General features: G+C 40.3%; 1 protein-coding gene across 7 annotated transcripts in view; it reads left to right on the top strand.

Annotated features, from left to right (window-relative positions):
- LOC149205567 (uncharacterized) overlaps positions 1-24,673 on the top strand; it is a 29,891-nt gene extending 5,218 nt beyond the window's left edge. For 2 of the 7 annotated variants that reach the window (XR_016252472.1, XR_016252475.1), the window contains 8 exons: positions 77-163; positions 339-438; positions 1,696-1,900; positions 2,149-2,380; positions 22,754-23,457; positions 23,884-23,955; positions 24,120-24,228; positions 24,367-24,673. Coding sequence is in view for 1 of the 7 variants with exons in the window: in XM_089395119.1 (XP_089251245.1) it covers positions 77-163; positions 339-438; positions 1,696-1,900; positions 2,149-2,372 (616 nt within the window). In the remaining 6 variants the exon portion in view is untranslated. Of the gene's footprint in view, positions 1-76; positions 164-338; positions 439-1,695; positions 1,901-2,148; positions 2,381-22,753; positions 23,629-23,883; positions 23,956-24,119 lie in introns of those variants that run through there. The other 5 variants (XR_016252476.1, XR_016252473.1, XR_016252474.1 and 2 more) reach the window with 5 other exon arrangements.
- The last annotated feature ends 352 nt before the right edge of the window (positions 24,674-25,025 follow it).

Below are 25,025 nucleotides of genomic sequence, written 5' to 3' on the forward strand. Positions count from 1 at the left end.
ATCAATGTTCATATTGCAATATAATATGAAACGGTCATCTCTGTTTGTCTTTATATAACAAAATAATTTTTTACAGGTCAAATTTCAATCGATTGAACTATAAAGGCTTCTACACTGTGGTATTGGAAAAAGATGATGAATTTATTTCTGTTGCATCAATCAGGTATCTGGGTTTGCTGGAATCTGAAGGTTTAATTTAATCATTTTGTGTTATTAGTTATGTTAATTTCTGTGAACAAAGATCATATGATTTGCTTCATAATGCATGTAGTAAGAGTTATCTTTGGAATATGCATGGTGATGATTATTGAGTGTCTGACCTGATGCACATTTTACAGAATTTATGGAAGACGCTTAGCAGAGATGCCTCTTATTGGAACTCGTCATCATTTTCGACGCCAAGGGATGTGTCGCCGCTTGGTGAATGCAATTGAGCAGGTATGCTATAATCATTGCTTAGAGGATATATCTATTATTTTTATGGCTAGCAAGTTTGATTCAATATTTGAAGTCAAATCTCTGATAGCATACCAGGAAATTTACATTATCAGAAATTAGGAAAGTTTGCATAACACTTGTGCTGTAAATGCATATAACCCTTATTCTGTCATTAGGTTCTGAAGAGATCAAATCTCTGAATGTTGTGTGAAATCTCTGATTGTTTCTTAAAGTGCTTCTTTTGAACTCAAATCATTACAATTGGCCTGCATATTATGTCATTTGCAACAATTGATCAATTTTCATGTGTAAAATGGTGCATAGTTGGTGAACTCTTAATAAAAAATGGTTATATTTGGTTAAGCTGCTGTGACGGCAGAGTGCTCGTCCATCAAAACCACCCAGGAATTGCATCTGTTCTCACCCCTTTATTTCTGCCTCCAGGAGAATTGAACCTTTCTTTCTTTTTGGTACTCTGACCTTTCTTGCAACAACCTTTGAGGTAAAATCTCATGAAGCATAATTGAAACTTAACAATGTGTAACTTGTCCCTGCTGTGTTCTTATAGTGATTTCAATTCAGAACTGGCATGTCTGTGTTGGGCCTTTTTCTGCCTGTTTGTAATTTTCCTCATCCACTTTATATGGAATTGAGGACTTCTTGTCAGGCAAATCACTGTGGACTTTTGGCAGAAAGCTGATTTGTTCTCTGTTCATCTGTTTGATTCATTGTTGGTTGCAATTTCTGCTGCTACAAAACTTCCTTGATCTGAATCGCAGTAATGTGCTCATTGCTCAAACCTAATAAGCCTAGTAGTACCTTCTTTGTTCTATTGGATACTCATTAAAGCTTCTTTGATGAATTGTTTGACATTAACCGCCATTATTGAGGGCTGGTGCTTTGACAGTGTGATGGTTTAAGCTAATTCTCTGAGATGATGCCAGTGGTCAGCCACTTCTTTGGGGGATTGAACCCTGCTGGGGGTTGTAGGACTACCCTGCTTTTACTCACTTGTTGTCCTATTGTTGCTATCTCTCCCCTATTTGCCAGAAATACGGCTTTAGCTACCCTAAGACACATCTTTCTGATAACACATGATATGAATAATGATATAAGATTCCATCCTTTTTAGTTATATAAATTTTGTTACTTTTTTGGTGTGGATTGTGCTTTTATATTAGCAATAAGTATATCTTGTTTCTTCAGATATTCAACTTCTTTTCTACATGCATTTAACTTGTTTAGTTTATATTTCAGATGTTAGCATCACTTCAAGTGGAAAAGCTGGTTTTACCAGCAATACCTGATCTTTTGCCAACATGGACTACAGCCTTTGGCTTCAAACCCCTGGAAGATTCAGATCAGCAGGAAATTAGAAATCTCAATCTGATGGTCTTTCCAGGAACTGATCTGTTACAGAAGCAGCTATGCAAGATAGAAATACCAAAGGATGAAGTCACAGGTCATTTAAGATAGCCATCTTTTATTTTGGTTTTCTTTGTTTAGACTTTTTGCTATGCTGTGGAATGTATAATTTTGGCACTGTAGTGAATTGCTTTCCATTTTGAATTGGAACGAATGCATTGCGAAGCAATAGGCTCTTTCATTGAGCGTCACATATGTTGAATACATGTGTTGAATGTGGATATCATTTGTTAGATCATATATCTGATGTTCATAGTTAAACTAATCAACACAATGCCCTTGCAGGATCAAAAGAATGTACACATAGACAGTCTGTCACCTGCACAGAAGATATGCAACATCAGACTGAATTTGGAGTAAAAGAGAAAGTAATTTCAGATAATGATTTGTCTATCTCTGGTGGTGGAGCTATAAGTTGCAACAAAATTGCTGAAGATTGTGCTAGTGAGCCAGCACATATTGATAATATGGAGAGTGATTCTGATATTAAACTGGGCGAGTGCTCGTAAACTTGTATGTAAGTATCGTGTTTTTTGTACTCTTCATTTAGCAATAACATCCAGTGTATTTGCATTCTGTAAATGGTATTCATACATGGTTTGATTGCACAGTAAATTATATTAGGTTAAATCTATAATTCCTTGTTGCACTATCAGGTTTAAGACAAATTCATTGCTCCACCAAGTTACAGGGATGAGGGGATGTGTGAAAAGATCCCCGACAAATTCCACGGGACATTATAGGGGACATCATTCTGTCTGATATAAGGGACCCAACCACAAGTAATAATATATCAAAAAACATAGTTTTTTTAAGATGTAACCATATTGTTTTTTGATCCTGTTTAATAATGAATTTATACAATTAAGGAAACATCTATTTTCCAGTTGGTAATATCACAATTTGGAAATTCAAATATAAACTGGGGGAGTTATTGCATTTTTCATTATAAAATCACCAATGCCAAATCAAAATGATATTATTATTCAAGAAAAAATGGTATATGATGTGTCCTTTTGATAAACCCGAGGACTGTGTCACCTTCCCATATTCCAGTAGAAGAGGAGCTATTTAATTGCTTTCTTCACTCTGTACTTGTGACAGTTTATAATACATATATTAATATATTAAGATGTAATAAATTATATTGTTTTATGATCCTAATTAATCATAACTTTATACAATTAAAGCAACATTCATGTTCCAGTTCTGAATATCACAATCTGGAAATCGGAATTTAAAAGAGGGGAGTTATTGCATTTTAGAAAATCATTAATGTCCAAATCAAAATGATATTTTTTCAAGAGACAATTGAAGAATCCCCATGCATTTTAGAAATATGTATCAGGTTGATTGATTTGTTTTCCCATTTGTAACCTTCATTGCAACTCAAATACTGGACTTTGTGCCCTGTAATAGCGTATTTGATTTGCACCATAGTTGTTTAGCTATCTCCACAATAAGTGATGATGACCACAAGCCCTCCTTTTATTCTCCAACAGCAAAGAAACACAAATGAAAAAAAGGAAACCCAAAATTGCCTAAGGCTCATGGGTTCTACTAGTTCGGTGATTTTTTCACAAAGAGCACAATGTTTTGTTTATGAATAAATTGTATTTTTTTTGGGCTGAAAAATCAGCTGGGTTAAAAAATCATGATTTTTTGGCACATGACCAAAAATTTGGCGATGTTATCAACACCAATCCCAAGCAAAAACTCTGTTAAAGCTAGAAGGAAATTCTTGTCATTAGGGATCATTTTGGCCTCCACATGTGTTAATTTTAGATAACAATGGTATGTTCTATGCTTGCAACAATTATGTCAATTTCCTTTTACTAACTTAATGTCAATTCCACTTTAATTTCCAATAGCAATCGCATAAACCAATTAATTCACAGCAACAGTAACTGTAGATAAACAATAAATGCAGAAGACAAGTCAAGACAAGAGAACACCAAGGTCCCGATTTGGGTGGCTGCTATTTTTCCCCTCCGTTGTTGGAACGATGCCACATTTAGGAAGTTCGAGAATGCCCTTGGGAAGTATGTCGACTATGTTAAGCCAAAAGATGGTTTGTTTTCTTGTGCCAGGGTTTGTGTCGAAGTAGATCTGGAAAAAAGGTTTCCATGCAATAGTAAATTTAAATCTGGATAGCGGGTCGCACATTCAAGAAGTGGACTATGATCAACGCCATTTCAAATGCAAATCTGTCATGATTATGGCCATTGTGCTAGACATTGCCCGAAGAAACAAGAAGACCTGGAGAAGCATACTGAGCAAGGATACCAATGGCAACAAGCGAAGAGAAGAAGACACTTTCAAAGGACAAACCCTTCTCCTCCATAGGCGCAGACTCAAGGTCTAGAAATCCAAGCCCCCCTTAACTCAGTGGGCAATGGAGTAGGTTCAAGTAGATCAACCGATAGATGAAGCTCGGGTAATTTGTAGTAAGTGCTAGCACATGAGGAAGAAGGGGAGATTCGATAGGAAAATCCCCCATGCGCTAAGAAGATCCCTGCCCTTGTCTCCCCCCATCACCCTATTGGTGAATTATCGACAACTAATACGAGGAAGACCCAAAGCCAATGATAGTCGAATCGTCAGGGGCCGAAGACAAATTCCTATCTCCAAGAGAAGGTAACACCAACGCTCCCTTCACCAGCTCAGCATATGAAAAGTTGGAAGTGGATAAGGCTTGAGAGATAGAACGCAAAAGATGAAGATAAGGCAGAAAACGAATAGAGAAATTCGCAATGAACAAACAGAAATAGAAAAAGAATTAGGTCATCAAGCCACTCTCAAAAACATTCAGATGGAGGATCAAGGTGGAAAAGCAAATAATAGATTAGTTGGAATGACATCGTGCAAGGGGCCCACCCAAAACAAAAGCAAGTGATGATAATCTTGTCCTGGAATTGTAGGGACTTAAGGTCTAAGAAAAGGAGATCAGGAGCTAGATCCCTCATCAAAAAGGAAAAGCCCTCTGTAGCCCTTCTCCAGGAAATGAAACTTGAAGACAATGAAATGTCAACTCATCACCTCCAAGTCTGGAATGGAAGCGGAAATTTCTTTAGTAAGTTCTCGAGGTGCGTCAGGAGGCCTATGCATCGTTTGGGACCAATCTCAAGTTCTTCTACACTCCAAAAGTGTCCATTGGCTGGTAACCACTTTCTGAGACTTAGCCTCTAATAAAGTATGTATAGTATAGTCAACATTTATATGCCTGTGAATTTTAGGGAGAAATAAGAATGTTGGGCCTCTCTTCATTCTCTGGTGGACTCGGTATCTGGAACCTATGGAATATTTAGAGGTGACTTTAATACTATTCTTCATAACTGTGAAAAGAGAGGAGGGTCGATTGTCAAAGACCCCTTTCAAGAACAAATGGAAGACTTCATCTCTCATGATCACTTGATGGATGTCAAACTAGTGGGGCTAAAATACACCTGGATCAATAAAAGGGTTGGTCCCAACCACATAGCAGCCGGATTAGACTGCTTCCTTGTCTCTGATGACTTTCTCCGCAACAATATCCTGGCGAAATCCTATATCTTAGCCTGGAATGGCTCAGATCACTGCCTGGATTTTCCCCTCCTATTAACTATAACCCCATCACCTTCAGATTCAACCCGATCTGGAACCAAAACCCTGAATTTTATGAAGTGGTTGATCAGTCTTGGCATACTAGGGTGGAAGGTAGCCCCATCCGAATATGGGAGGTCAAGATCAAAAGACTGAAATCTCACATTAAAACCTGGGTAAAATCCTCTAGGCAAGCTGGTCAGGCCCCCATCCATGAAATAGAAAAATCCATTGAAATCCTCCAATTCTCCATGGAGACCAATCCAATCTCTCTGAAGAATCCCTGTCTTAGGACAAATTCCTCTTTGACAAATACCATTCCCTCTTGAAAAATGAAGAAGAACAGTGGCGTCACAAATCCCACAGCTTGTGGCTTCAGGGAGGAGATCGAAACGCTAAATTCTTCCAAAAACAAGCAAAAAATCAGGAGAGGTAACTAAACATACAGGAGATTGAACTTCTGAAGTGAATGGCAAGATAAAGGAATTCCAACAAATAAAAGAAGTGGTGGAATTTTTTAAAAACCTCTATGCCCATCAAGCCCATGACTCGGAGGAGGCCGAGACCTATATGCTGGAGCATATGTCCCATGTTATCAATGAGGAAATGAACATGAGATTCGTGCTTCTTCCATCTGAAGATGAGATCCAAAGAACTGTCTTTTCTTTTCACCTGGATAAAGCCATGGCCTGGATGGCTTCTTGGCAAAGTTTTACCATAAATACTGAGACATCATTAAAAAGGACTTCAACAGAATGATAGGCTATTCTTTGAAGAACAGGGTGCATGGGCGGAGGAATAAATTTGTCATTTCTGGCCTTAATCCCCAAAGAACACAACCCTGTGCAATGTCTCCTACAAGGTGATATCCGAAATCCTAGCAGACAGGTTAAAGAACTCGTTCCAAGGATCATAAGAGAAAATCAAGGTGGACTTGTCCCGGGCAGACAAATATTTGATAATATAATTCTAGTACAAGAGGCCATATTTTCCATCAGAGAAAGGGGAGACAAGGGAATGGCCATTAAGTTGGACATAGCAAATGCTCCCGATCGTGTTAGTCACAGGTTCCTCTTCAACAGTACTTTTATTCAGTGGATTTCGCTTTGCATCAATTCTCCATGGATTGCTCCTCTAATTAATGTCAGGGCCACTGAATTCTTTTAGGTTTCCAGGGGTCTCCGACAAGGATGCCCATTTTCACCCTTCCTGTACATTATAGTAGCGGATTTGCTGAAGAAAAGATTAGAGCATGAATGCAGCATTGGGGTGGCTCCCTGGTCTGTGTTTCACGTCTTCAACCAAAAATTGTGAACCATGCTCAATTCTTAGACGACACCATTTTGCTGGGTGGAGCCTCGGTGACTACAGCAAGGAGATTTAAAAAAGTTCTGGACAAATTTATGGAAGCCACAGGGGGGCTAACTAAGTCAACTAAATATTTGATATTTTCTTGGAACATATTAGCAGGCTTGTGCCTTCAAGTGGGAGCATTTTTTGGTTTCAATGTCATAGAGGGAATCCCAATTAGCTACAAATCGCTCTCCTCTCAAGCTTGGAATTTGTTCTTGACAAGGTCAAAAAGAACTTAGAGTCGTGGGGGGCCAGATGTATCACTATTGTGGGAATTGTTCTTATTAAATCAGTTCTGTCAGCTATCCCCCTTTATTAGTTTTCGGCCTTGCTAGCCTCTCTCTCCATCCAACAAACCCTTGGGAAGATCATTCACAAATTTCTTTGGGAAGGTAGTAAAAACACAACCAAAAGTTGCATTTGATAAACTGGAGCACAATCCATGCCCCCAAAGAGCATGGTGGCTTGGGAATCAGAGACCCAGCTCTAATGAACCAGGCGATGGGTGCAAAGCTAACCTGGAAAGTCAGAACGGATAAGGAACCCTGGTGGGTCAAAGTCCTCTCTAGCAAGTATGAACAGCCGATCAGAGGACAGGGTAATTCTCCTCGCCTCTACTGATTTTATTTCAAATCACCTCAGCTGGACTCTTGGAAATGGCTCCTCAATTCGATTATGGGTAGATCTTATACTTAACTGTCCCCCTCTTCTCAGATCTGAAGAACTACGACCCCTACATTAGTTCACCCAGGAAAAGACACTTGCAGGCATCTCAAAATGGAAGGGGGATGGAACATGGGAAGACTGACATCTAGAGAATGTTCCTCCAAATCTTGAGTACCTGGTGGATATCCTCAAAGTTAAACTGTCGGGCTGTGCTCCAATAAATTGATCGCAGAGTGACAAGCTAGGATGGAAAGCTCACTCCTATATTGTAAAGGCCGGGTATGAAGAACTGCTCTTTTCTTTCCAGATTCCGCTAAGATCTCCATGTGGAAAAAGCTTTGGGTCAACAATGCCATCCCAAAGGTAGATACATTCTGCTGGATCCTCCTTCACAAAAATATTTTGACCAGAAAATCTTAGGAAGAGAGGTATATATGGATCCTCATGATGCTCTCTGTGTAAGCACCATGAATAGACTGTTCCCCGTCTTTTCCTGTTCTGCCCCTTCTCTTCTCGAGTATGGAGCTTGGCTCTTGGCCCCCTGTTTCCCTGGCTAAAAAAGCTCTCTGCCATTGAGGTTTCATTAAGGGTTGGCACAAGCAATACCATGGGTCCTTTGAAGGGAAGCCTGGCCTGAAATGGATCTAGACCTCACTCCCAAAATTTATATGTTGGCAAATTTGGCTATAAAGAAACAATGCAATTTTTAAAGATGTCTGTATTTTTGATTGGGTCACAGCCATGAAAACGCTCTCTCTATGTTTATAATTTAACAGTCTTAAGCTTAAGGATTGAGACACATCTTTGGATGCTGAAGAAAATTGCTGGATCGACCTCCTTATAGGCCCTCAAGTCATTCCTTGCCAGATAAGGCAGATAGAAGGCACAACATCTAGGAATTGCAAACTTAGACTCTCGGATCAAGAATTTGTAGCTTGACCCTCCAAACAAAATTCATGGACACTCTTTTGTGATGAGCTTCAAAAAGGAACCCACCGATGGCAGGAGGGGGAACAATAACCTTGCGGAGTTGTATGCACTATATGGCGCCTACAAATAGCCAAGACACTGAGGATTTCTTCTATATTAAATTATTGACGATTCTCTCATTGCTATCCAGCACCTCTTCAAAGGCTGTAATCCAGAGAACAACCAAATCTCACTCCTTTGTAGAATCTAGGCCTTGTTGAATGATTTCTCTTCAAAATCTTATTTCCATGTACTGAGAGGACAGAATAAGGAGGTTGACTTGCAAGCCAACAGGGCATGCCAACTAGATGACATGCAATGGGAGATGAAGGGGTCAATTGAACAGCATGTTATTCCATGAAGAGGTTAATAAAACATGTTGGATCCCTTTCCCCCAGAGAAGGTAGTCCCTGTCCCTCTCAATTCCAATGTATCACATTTTCAGCACCACCTCAAGCCGATGGCGTAATGTCTACCTCATGCTTTGCAGGAATGATGGATGTAGAAATTTCTCATTTCCCACCCCGGTTTTCAGTTTCTCCTTATTTCTCCCATATAGTTAAATGCCCTTTCCCATAACCATACATTTAACAAGCTGGAAAAAATAAATTTGCTGAAAACACAAATTCTGGAAATTTTACAGAATGCTGGAAATTGCAGAAATAAAAATCAGCAGTAATAAACAGCCATTAAAACACATTTAAACACTGATATTTTTGGTCAATGTGACCCTGGAAAAACCCCCTACAACTCTTGGGGAAAATCAGTTTGAGAGTTCTTCTTTACTTTTGGAAAATGCCTTTTTACAGTAAGAGAAATATTCAACAAAAATCAGCAAGCAAACTTTTACAACTTATCTTAGCCTTGCTGAAACTCAGCCTTGCTGAAACTCCGCTGCTGATACTCCGCTGCTGAAACTCCGCTGTTGAAACTCCGCTGCTGAAACTCCGCTGTTGAAACTCCGCTGCTGATACTCCGCTACTGAAACTCCGCTGCTGATACTCCGCAGCTCACTGTCCAGAAATCTCCCTTGCTCTCTTGCTCTCCTTCTCTCAATCTGCTCATGAAAGAATGAATAACCCCAAGTGACTTTTGGGTGATCCAAGTGACTTTTGGGTGATCCCTAAATCCAATCGCTGAAATAGATTGAGATCTAAGGCTGAGATTAAATGCTCATTTAAATCTCACTTTTTATTTTTTAATTCACCCCTTTAATAAAGACTCACTTAGTCATTTATTTCCAAAGTCACTTTTCTTTTCTAATTTTTCAACACTCCATCTTACCGAGGAAGGTGTTCCTCACCACACCCATCTTGTCTTTGAAGTAGACATGCTTGCCCCGTGGTAAGGCTTTGGTAAGAATATCTGCAACCGGCTCATCAGTGGAAATATACTCAAGCTTCACAGCTCCCTTCTGAACATAGTCTCTGATGAAATGATATCTGATCCCGATATGCTTTGACCTGTCATGAAATACTGGATTCTCCGTGAGTTTAATGCAACTCTGATTATCACAATAAATCACTGAAGGTTTCAACGGTCTCAACGGCTGACCAAATAAGCCAAACAACATCTTGCGAAGCTAGATAGCCTCACAACTAGCTAGACTGGCTGCCATATACTCTGCTTCCGCTGAACTCAGTGCTACTGACTGCTGCTTCCGGCTGAACCATGACACTACTGCTGAACCCAACCCAAAACAGCACCCTGAAGTGCTCTTCCTATCAGAAGCACAACCTGCCCAATCATAATCAGTGTATCCTGCCAATCTCACTCCATCTCCCTGCCTGTAGTCCAGACCATAATCCACTATCCCCTGCAAGTACCGCAAAATGTGTTTTGCAGCCACCCAGTGAACCTTCCTAGGCTCACACATAAACTGACTCATCGTGTTGACCGCAAAACATATATTTGGTCTAGTGTTGACCAAATACATCAAGGAACCAATCAGCTGCCTGTAGAATGTGGGATCCACCAACTCGGAATCCGAAGCATAAAGCTTCTTCCAGTTGGTGATCATCGGTGTCGACATGGGTCTACAATCCTCCATGTGGAATCTGCTAAGGATGTCCACAATATACTTCCTCCGCCCCAGGAAGAAATGCCCCTCCTCCTGCCACACCTCCAAGCCCAAAAAGTAATGCATCAAGCCGATGTCCTTCATCTCAAACTCCGTCGCAAGATCTCTCTTGCAGTGCTCTATGAGTCTCTCTGCATTTGTAATGACTAAGTCATCCACATACAACACCAAAATGAGAGGCTCCTCACCAATCACAATAAAGTAAAGGTTCGCATCTGCCTCACTCTTTGTGAAACCCATCCCTTGCAAATATGTATCTATCTTGGAGTACCAAGCTCTGGGAGCTTGCTTCAGGCCATAAAGGGCCTTCTTCAGTCTGCACACATGGGACTCCTTCCCATGCATCTCAAAGCCCTGTGGCTGCTCAATGTACACCTCCTCCTGTATGAAGCCATTGAGAAATGCAGTCTTCACATCCATTTAGTAGATCTTCCAACCCATCTCTGCTGCTATCGATATAATGGAGCAGATCGAAGTATATCGAGCCACGGGAGCGAAGGTCTCCTCATAATCAACTCCCTCTACCTGGGAGAACCCTCTAGCCACAAACCTTGCTTTGAATTTCTTAATGCTGCCATCTGCAGCATGCTTTACCTTGTAAAGCCATCTGGAAGTAACCACGGATTTGCCCTCAGGCCTCGGCACCACCTCCTAAACATCATTCTTCATGATAGAAGAATACTCCTCCTGCATAGCCTCTCTCCAGACTTGCTGGCTAGCTGCCTCCTCATAGCTAGAAGGCTCAGAGTCAAGGATGCTGGTAACCATCGCCATATGGCTACAAAACCTCTCAGGTGGTCTACTCTCTCTGACCGGCCTCTTCGACTCAGCAACAGATGAGGCATCTCTCAAGGTCTCTTGAAGCCACTTGGGCTTCCTCTTCCCTGAGCGCACTTCTCCCATCAGAGAATGAAACTCCTCCTCCTCATCATCATCAGGAGCCTGAACTCTTGACTGTCTGTCTGCTGTCCTCCTGCCTGCACCTGAACCTGTAGAAGCCGAGGTACCGTGTGAACTGTCCATCAGTGGACTCCCTAGTGAATTGCTCTGTGAACTGTTTTGCATGCTGCCCGGAGCACCACCCCTTTGGCTCTGTGAGCCACTGCTCACTGACGGACCTGACATCCTCATAGATGTACCTCCTGGATCCCACTGGATCCCTGCGACTGACTCAACTGCTGCTGAGGGTCTGGCTGATCTAGATACTCTAACTCCCGTGACCTCCTAAAGGCCCTGTCCTCTTCAAACTTCACATCCCGTCTGAAACAACTCTCCTCTGTGCAGGAATGTAAATCCGAAAGGCCTTTGAGGTCTCACTGTAGCCCACAAAGATACCCTTCTCTGCGGTGGGCTCTAGTTTGGTCCTCTTCTCCTTGGGTATATAGGAGTATGTAATGCATCCAAAGACATGAAGATGACCAATATCAGGCTTCTTCCCAGAGAAAGCCTCCTCCGGAGTCATGTGCCCCAAGGCACGATGCGGACTCCTGTTCTGCAAGTAAACAGTTGTGTTGCAAGCCTCTGCCCACAAGAACAATGGCAACCCCTGATCATGTAACATGGCTTTGGCAACCCCTATGATGGATCTGTTCTTCTTCTCTGCAACCCCGTTCTGCTGGGGGTTGTAAGGAGCAGTGAACTCCCTCCTAATGCCTGCCTCCGCACAATAGTCAACAAACTCTCCAAGGGTGTACTCTCCTCCATTGTCCGATCTCAGGGACTTGATCTTTCGACCTGTCTGTGTCTCCACAAGAGCTCTGAACTCCTAAAACCGCTTGAAGACCTCACTCTTGGTCTTCAAAAAATAAATCCTGGTCCTCCTGGAGTGATCATCAATGAATAAAACATAATACTCATATCCACTCAAGGAAACATGAGACATTCGACCGCTCACATCGGAATGAATCAAATCAAGTATCCCAGTCGCTCTGCTGTCACTGCTGGGAAAAGGGGATTTGGCAAACTTGCCCATCGCACAACCTCTGCAAGTATCAAAGTGATCAATACTGAAATTTGGCACACCTGTAGTGATCTCCCACAATGTCCTCAAGGCTCCATGATACATATGTCCCATCCTGCGGTGCCAAATCTCACACAGCTCAAAACTGCTAGCTCTGCTGTCGGTACTACTGCTCAATGCCAAAAGGGGTTGGAATGCAAACTTGTACACCTTTGCATGGCGTACACCTATCACTCTAGCTGAATCAGCGGGAGTGCCCCTGGGATACATCAACACCTGTCCTCCCCTGAACAGTACCTCATATCCTCTGTCCTCCAAAGCTGAGACGGATATGAGGTTCTTCCTCATCCCTGGCACATAAAGAACATCTGACACTTTCAAGGGAGGTTTGGACTCCCTCTGAAATGTCAGTGTCCCCACCTCGACTGCTCTAACAACTCTGTCATCACCGAGTACTACCTCTATATCAATGTCACTCTCTGAAAGCTTTGAGAAGTACTCACGGACTCCTGTCATGTGACGTGAAGCCCCACTGTCCACATACCAGATACCTGAAGATGCTCCACTAATCGAGGGAAAAGCATGCTCCCTCTGAACCTATGTGGCATGTGATCCTGCACAAGAGGACTCACACGTAGTGAATGCAAACTCCCGGTCAAAACGACCTGCAAAGTCCTCAATCTCTGCTGAAGCTGCCACGTCTTGGTTCTTCCCCTTCTTCTTCTTCTTCTTCTTCTCCGGACACACAACTGCATAGTGTCCCATCTTTTGACAATTCCAACACTTCACCTTGGAATAGTCCTTCTGTGTGTTCCCCTGTTTACCTTTACCTTTGCCTTTGCCCCCACCACTGCTTGTGGAAGCCTGCTTCTTCCCTTTGCCTTTCTTGCCTCCTGCCACCAGTGCTACATCCTCATCTTGCTCAACTGGGTTGGCTGCCCCAAGTCGACCTTTCTTAATCTCTGTCTGCATGCAATCATTCCAAAACCTCTCCCATGTGGGAAGGGTCTCACGTGCACAAACCCCATCAGCAAAGTTCAACCATGAACGGGGGAGACCATTCACTGCAATCCGCACCAACTCAGTGGGTGGAATGGCTTCTCCAATCGCTGCCAACTCATCTACAACATTAGTAATCTTTGTGAGATATCCAGCTGCACCATCATTACCCATCTTAATGTTCTTCAGCGTCTCCTTCAGGACCATCTTTCGGTTCTCATTGGTACTCTGGTAGAGATTGGACAATGCTGTCCACATCTCATGGGCATTGCTCTTTCCTCTCACATGAGGAATGCAATGATCTTTGATTCCGTCTAGAATCAGCCTCTTACCTTTGTTGTTCTTTTTATTATAAGCTGTCAACTGAGTAGCATCAGTAGGCATAACAACAGGGTTCTGTGTGGTATGCACCATGATATCCCAGAGTTTTGCCTCTTCAAAGATACTTTGCATTCTCTCCTTCCAAACGCTGTAATTTGTATGCCCATCCAGACTATCCTCCACCCTCAATCCCAATGACATCTCGCTGTCTTAAAACTGAAAAATAGCACTGCTGTAGTAAAGATAAAACTGCTGTTTATGAAAAAAATCAGCTTGCTGGAATTTTCTGAGTGAAAAATCAGCAGCTGTAATTTTTCCTTTTGCTGTCCCAAACTGTCCTTCAGCACTCAAGCTCTGATACCATGTAGAAATTTCTCATTTCCCACCCCGGTTTTCAGTTTCTCCTTATTTCAGGAAATTTTACAGAATGCTGGAAATTGCAGAAATAAAAATCAGCAGTAATAAATAGCCATCAAAAAACATTTAAACACAGATTTTTGGTCAATGTGACCCTGGAAAAACCCCCTACAACTCTTGGGGAAAACCAGTTTGAGAGCTCTTCTTTATTTCTGAAAAATGCCTTTTTACAGTAAGAGAAATATTCAGCAAAAATCAGCAAGCAAACTTTTACAACTTATCTCAGCCTTGCTGAAACTTCGCCCTGCTGAAACTCCGCTGCTAATACTTCGCTGCTGAAACTCCGCTGCTGATACTCCGCTGTTGAAACTTCGCTGCTAATACTCTGCTGCTCACTGTCTAGAAATCTCCCTTGCTCTTTTGCTCTCCTTCTCTCAATCTGCTCATGAAAGAATGAATGACCTTTTCCTCTTTTTCCTCCTTTAATCTAACCCCAAGTGACTTTTGGGTGATCCCTAAATCCAATGGCTGAAATAGATTGAGATCTAAGGCTGAGATGAAATGCTCATTTAAATCTCACTTTTTATTTTTTTAATTCACCCCACTTTAATAAAGACCCACTTAGTCATTTATTTCCAAAGTCACTTTTCTTTTTTAATTTTTCATTGACTTTATAAAAGTCACTTTAAAATTAGACTTAGTAACTTTATCACTTAAAGTCACTTTTAAATTAGATTTAACTTTATAAAATTATAAAGTCACTTTAGGAGAAAAATTAAATTCTTTTGGACACTTTTCCCTAGGCCAAAGATCAAAGCCTAAGGGAACCACCTGTCCTCCGGTACCAAATTTCAACAATGGAATGCTTGAAGTCTAGCCATTTGCAGGATGAGGTCACTAGGGTTGCAAGGACAGATATAGGTTAATATGTAATCTTCTCCCACGCAGTTGCCATTAATCAGAGGCAGACTGAACTGTCCACTCCCATCTCAAGAGGGATTGAAGGACATCTTATAGCGTGGGAATTGATCTGCATGGCGACAACATTTATGGACAGATCAGAAGCATGGCACCGGGTTCATTTGGGTCGAAATTTCGAGAAGGAGAGCATTCAATTTAAATTAACAGGTAATGTGAATAGACACCATAGTAGACAGGTCTTTGGCGTAAGAATCCTGTGGTGTGCCTACCTTTCGTTTCCAGGGGTGGCTCTGGACGAGGCAGGTTGAACTCACCTCCTCTGAATTTGAAGGCGCAATGATTCCTCTCTCACAGGCTAGAGATGAGTAGGCTATCCATCTGAAGGTGAGCACGCCTGCACAGGGGATAGGAGCAATGGTCACCGGCCAAGAAAAACAGTGTGGAAAGATTGCAATCCTATCTCTCTCTGCCATGGATGAAGGCTGGCATGAGGAGGGATATCCTCTCTTGATAAATTTTGGTATTCTGTGGACTTTTCCTCTGAGTAATATCGACCCCTTGGGAAGAGCCTGAGCCCCCTCCAAACATGGCCCTCATGCAGTCAGGAGGAAATCGTTCTCAGCATTAATTCCCCTGTTGGAGAGTATTGCACAGTGTGTCTGGCATATTGATTGCTGGGAAGGAATGACAAGCAGAGACGTCCCCTCCTCAAGCTCTGGGGGTCCATATCAGTGCACTGTTTGTCCTCACCCCCCAATTGCAGGAAATCCAGATATAAACAAAAGCAAACAGAAGATGAACCAGCAGACAGAACACATTCTCTTTCTCCATGAAGAGCTCTTGAAGCAGAAAGTGCAGATAGCCTAGGTTGTAGATGAACTGGTTCTGCCGCCACTATGTGAATTTACAAGCTCAGAGAAATGCAGACGAGGATCACAGCACAGCTAGTAGTGTGCCAGATAGACCCTCTGACAAGATGTCTACCGATCCGCCAAGTTGATCCATGACAGCACCATGTAAATGTATTTTGGTTGGTGGTATTTTTTGCAGAATCAATAGTTGCAACAATTTTTGTTTCATGTATGAAGAGTAAGCATGTAGCGAAATTTTTTGAATCTACCTCAAGGATATACTCAGAACAGATAGCATCTCTGTACCTCATGTATACTTCTCCCGGATTTTCAGATGCATTCCAGGTGCAGATTTTATAAAAAGCTTACTCATTTTTGTTAATTTTTTTTTGAAGACACCCTTGGTGCTGTGAACTATAGAAAGTATACTGGTATTGCTTCCAGAACTGATTTCATTAGTGTTAATTCCCCCCCACTCTAAAGCCTAGACAACCTTTTGTTGCAGTGGTTTGTCGTTCTCTTTGTTGCTGTGGTTTGAACTTTGCCACCCAATTTTTTCGTTTAGATGTAGGCAGTCACTGAATGTGTAGTCATTTGGTTTTAGTTTAAAAACAAGATATTGTACCCTGTTATCAGAGGTAAAGTATATACATATGTAACGATATATTAGTGATAACCAGTTCACTATTTGTATGCTCATGCCTATATGTGCAACAGGACTAAGTCGCTTGGTTCCAGTTTGAGTTCGAAAAAGACAACCTTGAATTTCGACAAAAAATCAACAAGAAAAATCTTAGTAAGAATTTGGTATGAAATTCAGTAGACTGTAAAATTTGAAAATCAAAAACTATACATTATAAAATTTAATACACATTATATATGCATATGAGAGATGTGAAAATAAAAATGAATTAGCAATTTAAATGAAATAAAATTAAAATTTGAAAATTTGTAATTAAAATTATGAAATAATAATAATAAAATATAAAATATAAGATGTAAAATTATATTACAAAATATAAGTAATAATAAAATTTTAGTGATATAACATATATATTAGTGATATACAATAAAATTTTAAATGTATGTTCATTTGAAAATTAGAAAACCAAGAAATTTGAGGTTCAAATCCCCTGTGGGTCAAACCAACAGAAAAAAGAAAATTAGAGGAGTTGCAAATTGGGTCGTGCCTGCAGAAGAACTCTAAACCTGGGTTCTTAGTGGTCACCTAAGAAATCGGATTCGCTGAAAACCCCTGCTATGTCCGGAATCCCACGATCAGACATGATTCAATGGGATATGTGTCCTCCGAGCGTGCCCAGTGTGTCCCCTGGAAATGCGTGTTGCGCAGCCCATAAAGCCAAGTTTGGGCTCATTTCTCCCTCATTATTTTGTGTCTCTCTTGTCATGGGTGTGTGGGAGCGACTAGCAAAGGGTTTGGTAGCATTTTGGAGGTGATTCAAGCAACAGGGAAGTGCATTTTGCTTCTAATTTTTTGCATTTTTATTATAGTTGTTTGCATGTGCATTTTTTTTACAAGTTGGTGCATTTTTTTTTACAGCATTCATGGCTCATTCAAGGGTGGCAGGGAAGGGACAAAGGAAGGGGAAAAATGCCCCCATTGGAGATGCCCCTCCTATTCCAATTTCATCCGGGTCTGTAAGTGTTCCCTCTATTGGAAGTGGAGCTGCAACAGTAGTTTCAAATGTTGAGGGGAGAATTAGTTTAGAAAGACAGCAGGATCAAGAAAACAAATATCCTTTGTGGAAGTATATCACAAGAGAGCAAGGGCCATGAAAAAGTGGAAGGGAGGAGACAATGTTGCTTGGAAATGCAACTATTGCAACAATCATTTCATGAGCATTTATTACCGTGTGAAAGCTCATTTGTTGGCTTTACTAGGTTGTGGAATTGAAGCATGTACACGTGTCTTTAGCTAATTGGAAAGAAATGGGAAAAGAGGCCAATGTTGGTGTGGCAAAGGTGGTTGTATCATCTAAAAAAAAATGATGATCCCCTTCCATTCTTGAGGAAAAGCAACAACAAATTTCCATTTGATAGTTTTGGTGGGGGTCAAGTAGCAAAAAAAGGGCAAGGATACTTGGTCCAATGGACAAGATTTTTCAGAAAGAGAAACAAGAAGAGCTTGATCTCACCATTGCATTCTTTTTCTATCAAAACTTCATATCTTTTAATGTTGCACGCTTACCTTTATTTATTGAGATGTGCCGAGCTCTAACTTAAGGGGCTCCATCAGGATATGTGCCTCCTGGGCCATAGAAGCTTAGAATCACATTGTTGAGTAAGGCAAAGAAAGAGGGAAAGAGGTGGACAACATGCTTGAGCCTGTTAAATCAACATGGCCAACATCTGGGGTTAGTATTGTTTCTAATGGATGGAGAGATCCAACGCGCCACCCACTCATCAACTTCATGTTGTCTTCCTTGAATGGACCAGTGTTTTTGAAATCAATGAATGCACTTGGACAATACAAGGACGCACAATATATGGGTGAGTTGTTCATTAAAGTTATTGAAGATGTATGTGTTGATTCTTGTGTGCAAATCATTACAGATAATGCACTTGTTTGCAAGGTTTTCGACATGATTGTGGAAGCTAAATATCCACAAGTATTTTTGACACCTTGCATTGTCCATTCCTTGAATTTAGCACCTAAATCTATTGCTTCTAATGTGCCTTGGATTGGAAGTATTATTGAGGATGCACGGCATATCCACAACTTTGTATAAAATCATACAAATGCGCTCACAATCTACAAGGAGTACACCAATCTATCATTGTACAAGGAGTACACCAATCTATCATTGTTGAAGATTGCAGATACATGGTTTGCCTCTTCATTCATCATGTTGAAGAGGTTGAGGGAGGTCAAGACCACTCTTCGGGCCATGGTTATTTCAGAGTTTGTCTTTTTGGAGAAAGACGGATCAAGTAGCCTCAAACAGAGTGAATGACACAATGTTAGATGATGCTTGCTTTCCTATGATTTATAGATAAAAACCAACCCATCTTAGGAGAGATTTATGAGGGATGGGATTCCATGGTTGAGTCTGAGGAACATTATTTTACAGAGTGAGTGCCCCGAGTATGAGACATCATCAGAGGCCTTATTCACCACCATACATGGTATTCTTGTCAGCAGATGGGACAAGAATTGCACACCATTGCATTATTTGGCTCACTCATTGAACCCAAAATACTACAACCATGAGCGGCTGGATGGTGGACCTACCCACCGATTCCCTTCTCACATGGATGGTGAAATTTCACAAGGGAGGAAGGATGCATTGAGGCGGATTTTTTAGGATAGAGCATCCCTTGATGAGGTGGAGGATGCCTTTGCAAAGTTTTCCACTGGCATTGGTCGATTTGCAAGATATGATGTGATTATTTTTGGAGGGAAACTGATGGGGAAACAAGACCTTCTCTACGGTGGTTAGCCATGCGGCTCATCTCTCAGGGGACTTCATCTTCTTGTTGTGAGAGGAATCAAAGCACATATGGGAATTTGTATAGTGTCAAGAAGAGCAGGCTTGAGCAGTCAAGGGCAGAGACAATGGTGTATGTGCACACCAACTTTTGTCTTATTTAAACGCAGAGAGATGAGTGGTTGAAGGGAAAGCCAAAGATGTGGGATGTCCACACCAACAGATGCATAGATGACATTGGATACATAGGAGGATGCAGCCGAGGAGAGTAGTGGTGACCATGACAGTGATGCTGATTTTGAGGATGATGATGATTGATGACTAATGAGCTACGTTGTACTTTTAGTTGTTTTGTATTTTCTATTTCTATTTGCCATTGGCATTGCTACTACCTATGTAACACATTTTGATTTTGATGAGTTAATGAAAAAACTGCAGTTTTTTGTCTTTCTCCTATTGGATCATTGATGAATCTGTCACAATTGTATTTGTATGCATAATGTTACTTTGTAAAATTTACAAATTTTAAATCTAAAATGTAGAATCTAGATCTATGTATGAATTTGTATCGTGAATGAGAATTTGTGTAAGAAATATCTAATTTTTAATATATATATATATATGTATGTCAGTTGTCTTAGGTGGTCACCTATGATTCAGGAATGAACCCAGGCCTTTAAGTATATTGTCTCACTTGCATTTAGATTCGGCTAACAGTCATGAAACTACTTGCTGCTTGCTTGGAGGATGGGATTGTGGATTGGCGTTGATTGAAAAGAATGATACCATATGTGGACAGACTGGGAAGTCTGTCAGCTGCTGGGTTCTTTATTTTTTAATTAATTTTGGACCCTCCAAAACAAACCCCTCATTATTTGAGGTTCACTTGACTAAGATTTGGCTTCAAATTCACTGAACCTCGAATGATTTTGTTCTATTTATTTTGAGATGTGCAAGTTTTGAATTTGGACCTTGAAGTTCGCTGAATCCAGGGACTTAGCAAAAGATGTAACCAGTTCCAGTTTGCTTACCAAAACCCATATCCTTTACATCAACTGAATGTAATCCTTCTTGGTCTGTAATTGCATCATGAATTTGTTTATTGTGAAGGAACCCAAGTTGTTCGTCAGATATTTTTTGCTTTTGAGAGAATACCTTTGAGCCTGTTTGCTATTATTTTTGAAATAATTTTATAAACAGTGTTACAAAGCGAGCTAGGCCTGTGGTCATCCAGTGTTTTAGGATCATTCCTTTTGGGAATTAATGCTATGAATGAGTCATTCAAGGCCTCTATGACTTCGTGATATTTTGGACTATTCAATTACCTTTAACAGTCCTCTAGCAAATTCATATAAGATCATGTAAAATTCCACTGTCGACCTATGTGTGCTTGGACTTTTTGCTTGCTTGAAACATTGAAGAGTAGTTTTCAGTTCTTCCTTTGTTACATCAGCATTCAGTTCCTCATTCTGCTGGTCATTCACAAACCTAGGGAAATTTGAGCCCACCTTAAGAATATCAGTATGTTGCATCTTCGTTAATCTTGGAACTTGGACACTAAATGATTGACATTTTCTTCTGATATTTCCTGAGAGTCTTTTATGGGTGCCCCTTGCCCATCTTGATCTGACATTCAAGGAGAGAATAATTGACAGCCTAGAGGCTTTCCCTGCTCTGTCGCTCCCCTTGATTATGAGGTTCTACCTTTCTTAACCTCTTTAATGGCCTCCTTTTTTAGTTTGGGAGAGAAGTGATTTCTGACCTACTTAAGAGACTTTTCCTTCTTCCATCCCTACATACTTTTAGGTAGTACATCCTCTGGACTCAAGGTTGTATATTGGGCCATTAATCCCATCACTTTCCATTGAGAAGCACATAATCCTGGGATGGAGAGGCAGCTGGAGAATTGGATAGGATAGTTTTATTAGCAGGAACAATATTTCTAGGAATATCTGTAGAAGGGATTCTGGCAGATTCCAAAATTTTAAACGGTTCCTTCTGGATATCTAGTCCATCTACATTCCGATAAGAGTCACTGAAGAAGGGAGCTATTCTTTCTCTTGAGATATTAAGCAATTGAAAGGGATTGAGAATTGTGGTTCATCATGGAATTATCCATACCTTTTGCGGGCACCCTTGTTTCTTCTGGCTTTGGCATGACCTTACATCTTACAAGCCTCTGACTTGATTCCTTTGTCACGTGGTTGCTGTGTCTTCCACTGCATCGATAGCTTGATCAGATTGCGAACCCTCTTCTTTTGTTGATGTTCCTAGGGATTTCTATAATAAGTATAGTCCTTCTAGACATGACCAATTTCATGGCACCTTGAGCACCTGAAGGGGATCTCTCATTAGCATGAAACTTGCACAAAATGCCATTTTCTTCACTCATTTTCCGGTTCCACTAGAGGTCCCTCTGTTAGACCAATCTCATCCAGAATTTTTACTATTTTCTTATCAATTTTTGAATGGAATCCTATTCTATCCATTGTGACTTTGAAAATGGATTATCTACATCTGATTCTGATCTGAGCTTGAATCCAGGCCATCCCCTTATTGAGGTGAGGTATTTTGTAATGTAGCCCAGGGATTGAACCAATTCTGCCCCATCTATCTCTCTAGCCTGCCTTCTGAAACAAATTTATCCATGAAGCGACCAGACTACGAGTAAGGGTTGTTTTCCTTCGAGACCTAATGGGTGGTGTTACTCACATCCATAATGTTATCTGGCCTTATGTAGTAGTGACTGTACAATGCACATGCATAGTTGTTGCTTTTGATATTATGCTCTGCCCCAAATGAAAAATGAAATACAATGATATAACATGTTATATTTATAATCTTTGAAATAATACTCTAGTCTGTCATTACAAAAAATAACAAAAAAACTGAACAAGGCTGGAGGCACAAGTTCTGTTCAATTTTCTGGTTTATCATAATGGTATCATCCGATGTGCTGCCTAATCTTCTCGTTTGTCATGATTTATATACCATCAGTTTCTGAGGATTAATTTCTATTTGTTTTAGGGGTCACTGCATGACCTTTGTAACTAGGCACATAGCACATTTTATTAAAATTTTGAAAAACCCAAGCGATTGGAAATTTGTTCAGTGTAATATATATGATGTGATATATAGCATATATCTTGATTTGTAGGACATGTTATGCTAGTTAGGTGTGATTTCTGTCCTTTTAGTCTACGAGTTATTTGTTTGGACTCCACGATGTAGTTGAGTTTTTCCTCTTATGCTTGACATCGGGCTTGTTATGGTGGACTTTAAACATAAATGCAACAAGTCCACTCGAATGAATTGACGTCATCTTTTCATCCATTTGGTATTGCATATGAACTGTGAACTAATAGCTGCTAATGTTGTGCAGGCTGGAGTCTTTGTCTAAATCGGCTATGACTTGTAGCATGTTATGGATTATTCCATTATTGATCTGTGGTCTATCTGGCAGTGAGATGCATTTTCAGTTTGCTGAGGGTTTGAAAGTCAGCACTTGTTCTGACATTTCTGAAAATCTTACACTTGCCACGGCAAAATTGCCAGAGATGGTTGCCACAGTAACAAGGAATGCAGTGTTTTTTAAAGACAGGACACCTTGGAAGTTTGGAACTCCTTTTCGGTTGTTGAATTTTACAGGTATAAGAGGTTCTCTCTACGGTACCACAGGGTTCATTCTGGTGGTTGTCTTTTACTATGTTGTATAAAAGGTTGAAAGATGGTTGGGTTTCGATCATGTCAGGTTATATTGGGATTCCTGTTGATAGAATTCGTCTAGAGTGGTATTTTTTACCATTTTTCTTCCCAGACAGTTTTCCTGAGATGGGGCATTGTACTAGAGCTTGTTTATGCAGACGAACCCTTTGTGAATATCACATGGTGATAAAGAAATATGAATCTAAAGAATTATAGCAGCCATCTCACGATAAATTGCAACTGACCTGGCAATAGGTTAATGTGTTTACATGATCACAAAGACTACCATCAATGGGTGTAAGTAGCAGCGTGCTTAAGTTCATAACTGGCTGATATTGCTAGGTTTGACAATGATCAACATTATGACAAATTTCAGGGGAGGTAATGGCTCCCTCTACCTAGCATTTCTGTATGACACATTGCTAAAAAATAACATCGATTTTGATTTGCTATTGCATACCTCTTTCTATGCTCTTTGTAATTCTCAAGAAACCTTAATTGTTCTTGAAATTTTCATGACAATTTAGACAGATGCAAGATATGATAACTCGACCAGCATTGCTATTTTTAGTCCATAAAAGTTTGGATGAATAGCTTTCGGGCTTTAAATAACTATGTTTATATTTACATAACAATGAAATGGTTTGAAATTTCTGGCCGAACTCTGCAATTATGCTGGTTACAATGAAGGTTGATGTGGTATATGTCCATGTGAAGGCAGACTTGCACTTGTTTGTGCTGGTGATGCTATTCAATTATTTGATACAAGTTCTCGATAGCAAAGTTTTTGTTCAATTGCATCCGCAGGTGAACCTGAATATGGAAATTGAAGCCCATGTATAAAGAAGAATTGAAGTGGATACATTTATCCAATCTCAGGTAATATTAGGGATGGCATGGATAGAAGTTCTGCTTATAGGGAGATGGCATTGATAAAAATGAACAAACTAGTGGTATTATATATTAGTACGAAAGTGGTTTCATATGGCATTTCAAACTCTTTTCTAATCTGTAGGATGTAATTTATTGTCTCTCAATTGTAGGGTTGTTGCAGCCTGCAGTTGTTTAGGGCATCAAGCTGCATGTACATTTCTATTCTAAAATAACAAGTTGAAAAAAGATTCGAACAGAAAATAAATTGTGGGCAAGATGGTAGGTCACCAATGCAGATGTGTGTAAAGCATTAGGACTTTATGAGTCAAAAACTGAACGGATGAATGTCCATCCTATTATCTAAGACTGTTTTGGGGAGATCACCCTAATTGCAATACTGCTTTTGATGGCGTGCAGGGTCAGCTAATGATGATTCTTGGAGACCAGTTCTGGCACAAATATCCCTCAGCTTGAGAACAGATTATTAATTTTTATTTTCGTCTTCGTCTTAAGAAACAAGTATCACATCTTGGTCCGCACAAAGACCCCTGTTGAGTCTGTATGAAGATCATATAAAAAATGTATTTGGCTGCGTCATTGCTGCATAGAACATCGACAGTCGAGGGCATTCGCATGAGTTGAGCTAAATTACAATGTTATTATTTTTAATATCTGTACAATTATCAAATTTTATTATTATGAAGGAATTATTTGTTTGTAATAACCTATTTCAAAATGATTCTTTTGGGAAATTATTACTAATGGGCGGTATCTCATTCTTAACAAAGAGAACATACATGGGAGATATTTCATTCCCAACAAAGAGAACTAAAGCTAGATAATCATTACTGCAACTAAATATTTCAGCAACTACAGCAACTACAAAGTGACTAAAGTTGAGAATTAATAAACAACCACAAACTTCATTCATTAAAGAAGTTACAAACCACGAATTTCATTCATTAAAAAAATGATTGACGGCTTCTATGGAAAGTGATGTTGGCTGGTTTATTGCAAATGGGAAAAAACTAAAATATCGATTCCTGAACTTCATGGTTAAGATTAGAGAAACCCAA

Source organism: Pinus tabuliformis, chromosome 1_2 (genome assembly GCF_031772625.1).
Source record: "Pinus tabuliformis cultivar Carrire ecotype Pingquan chromosome 1_2, CPIR1, whole genome shotgun sequence".
Classification (NCBI taxonomy): domain Eukaryota; kingdom Viridiplantae; phylum Streptophyta; class Pinopsida; order Pinales; family Pinaceae; genus Pinus; species Pinus tabuliformis.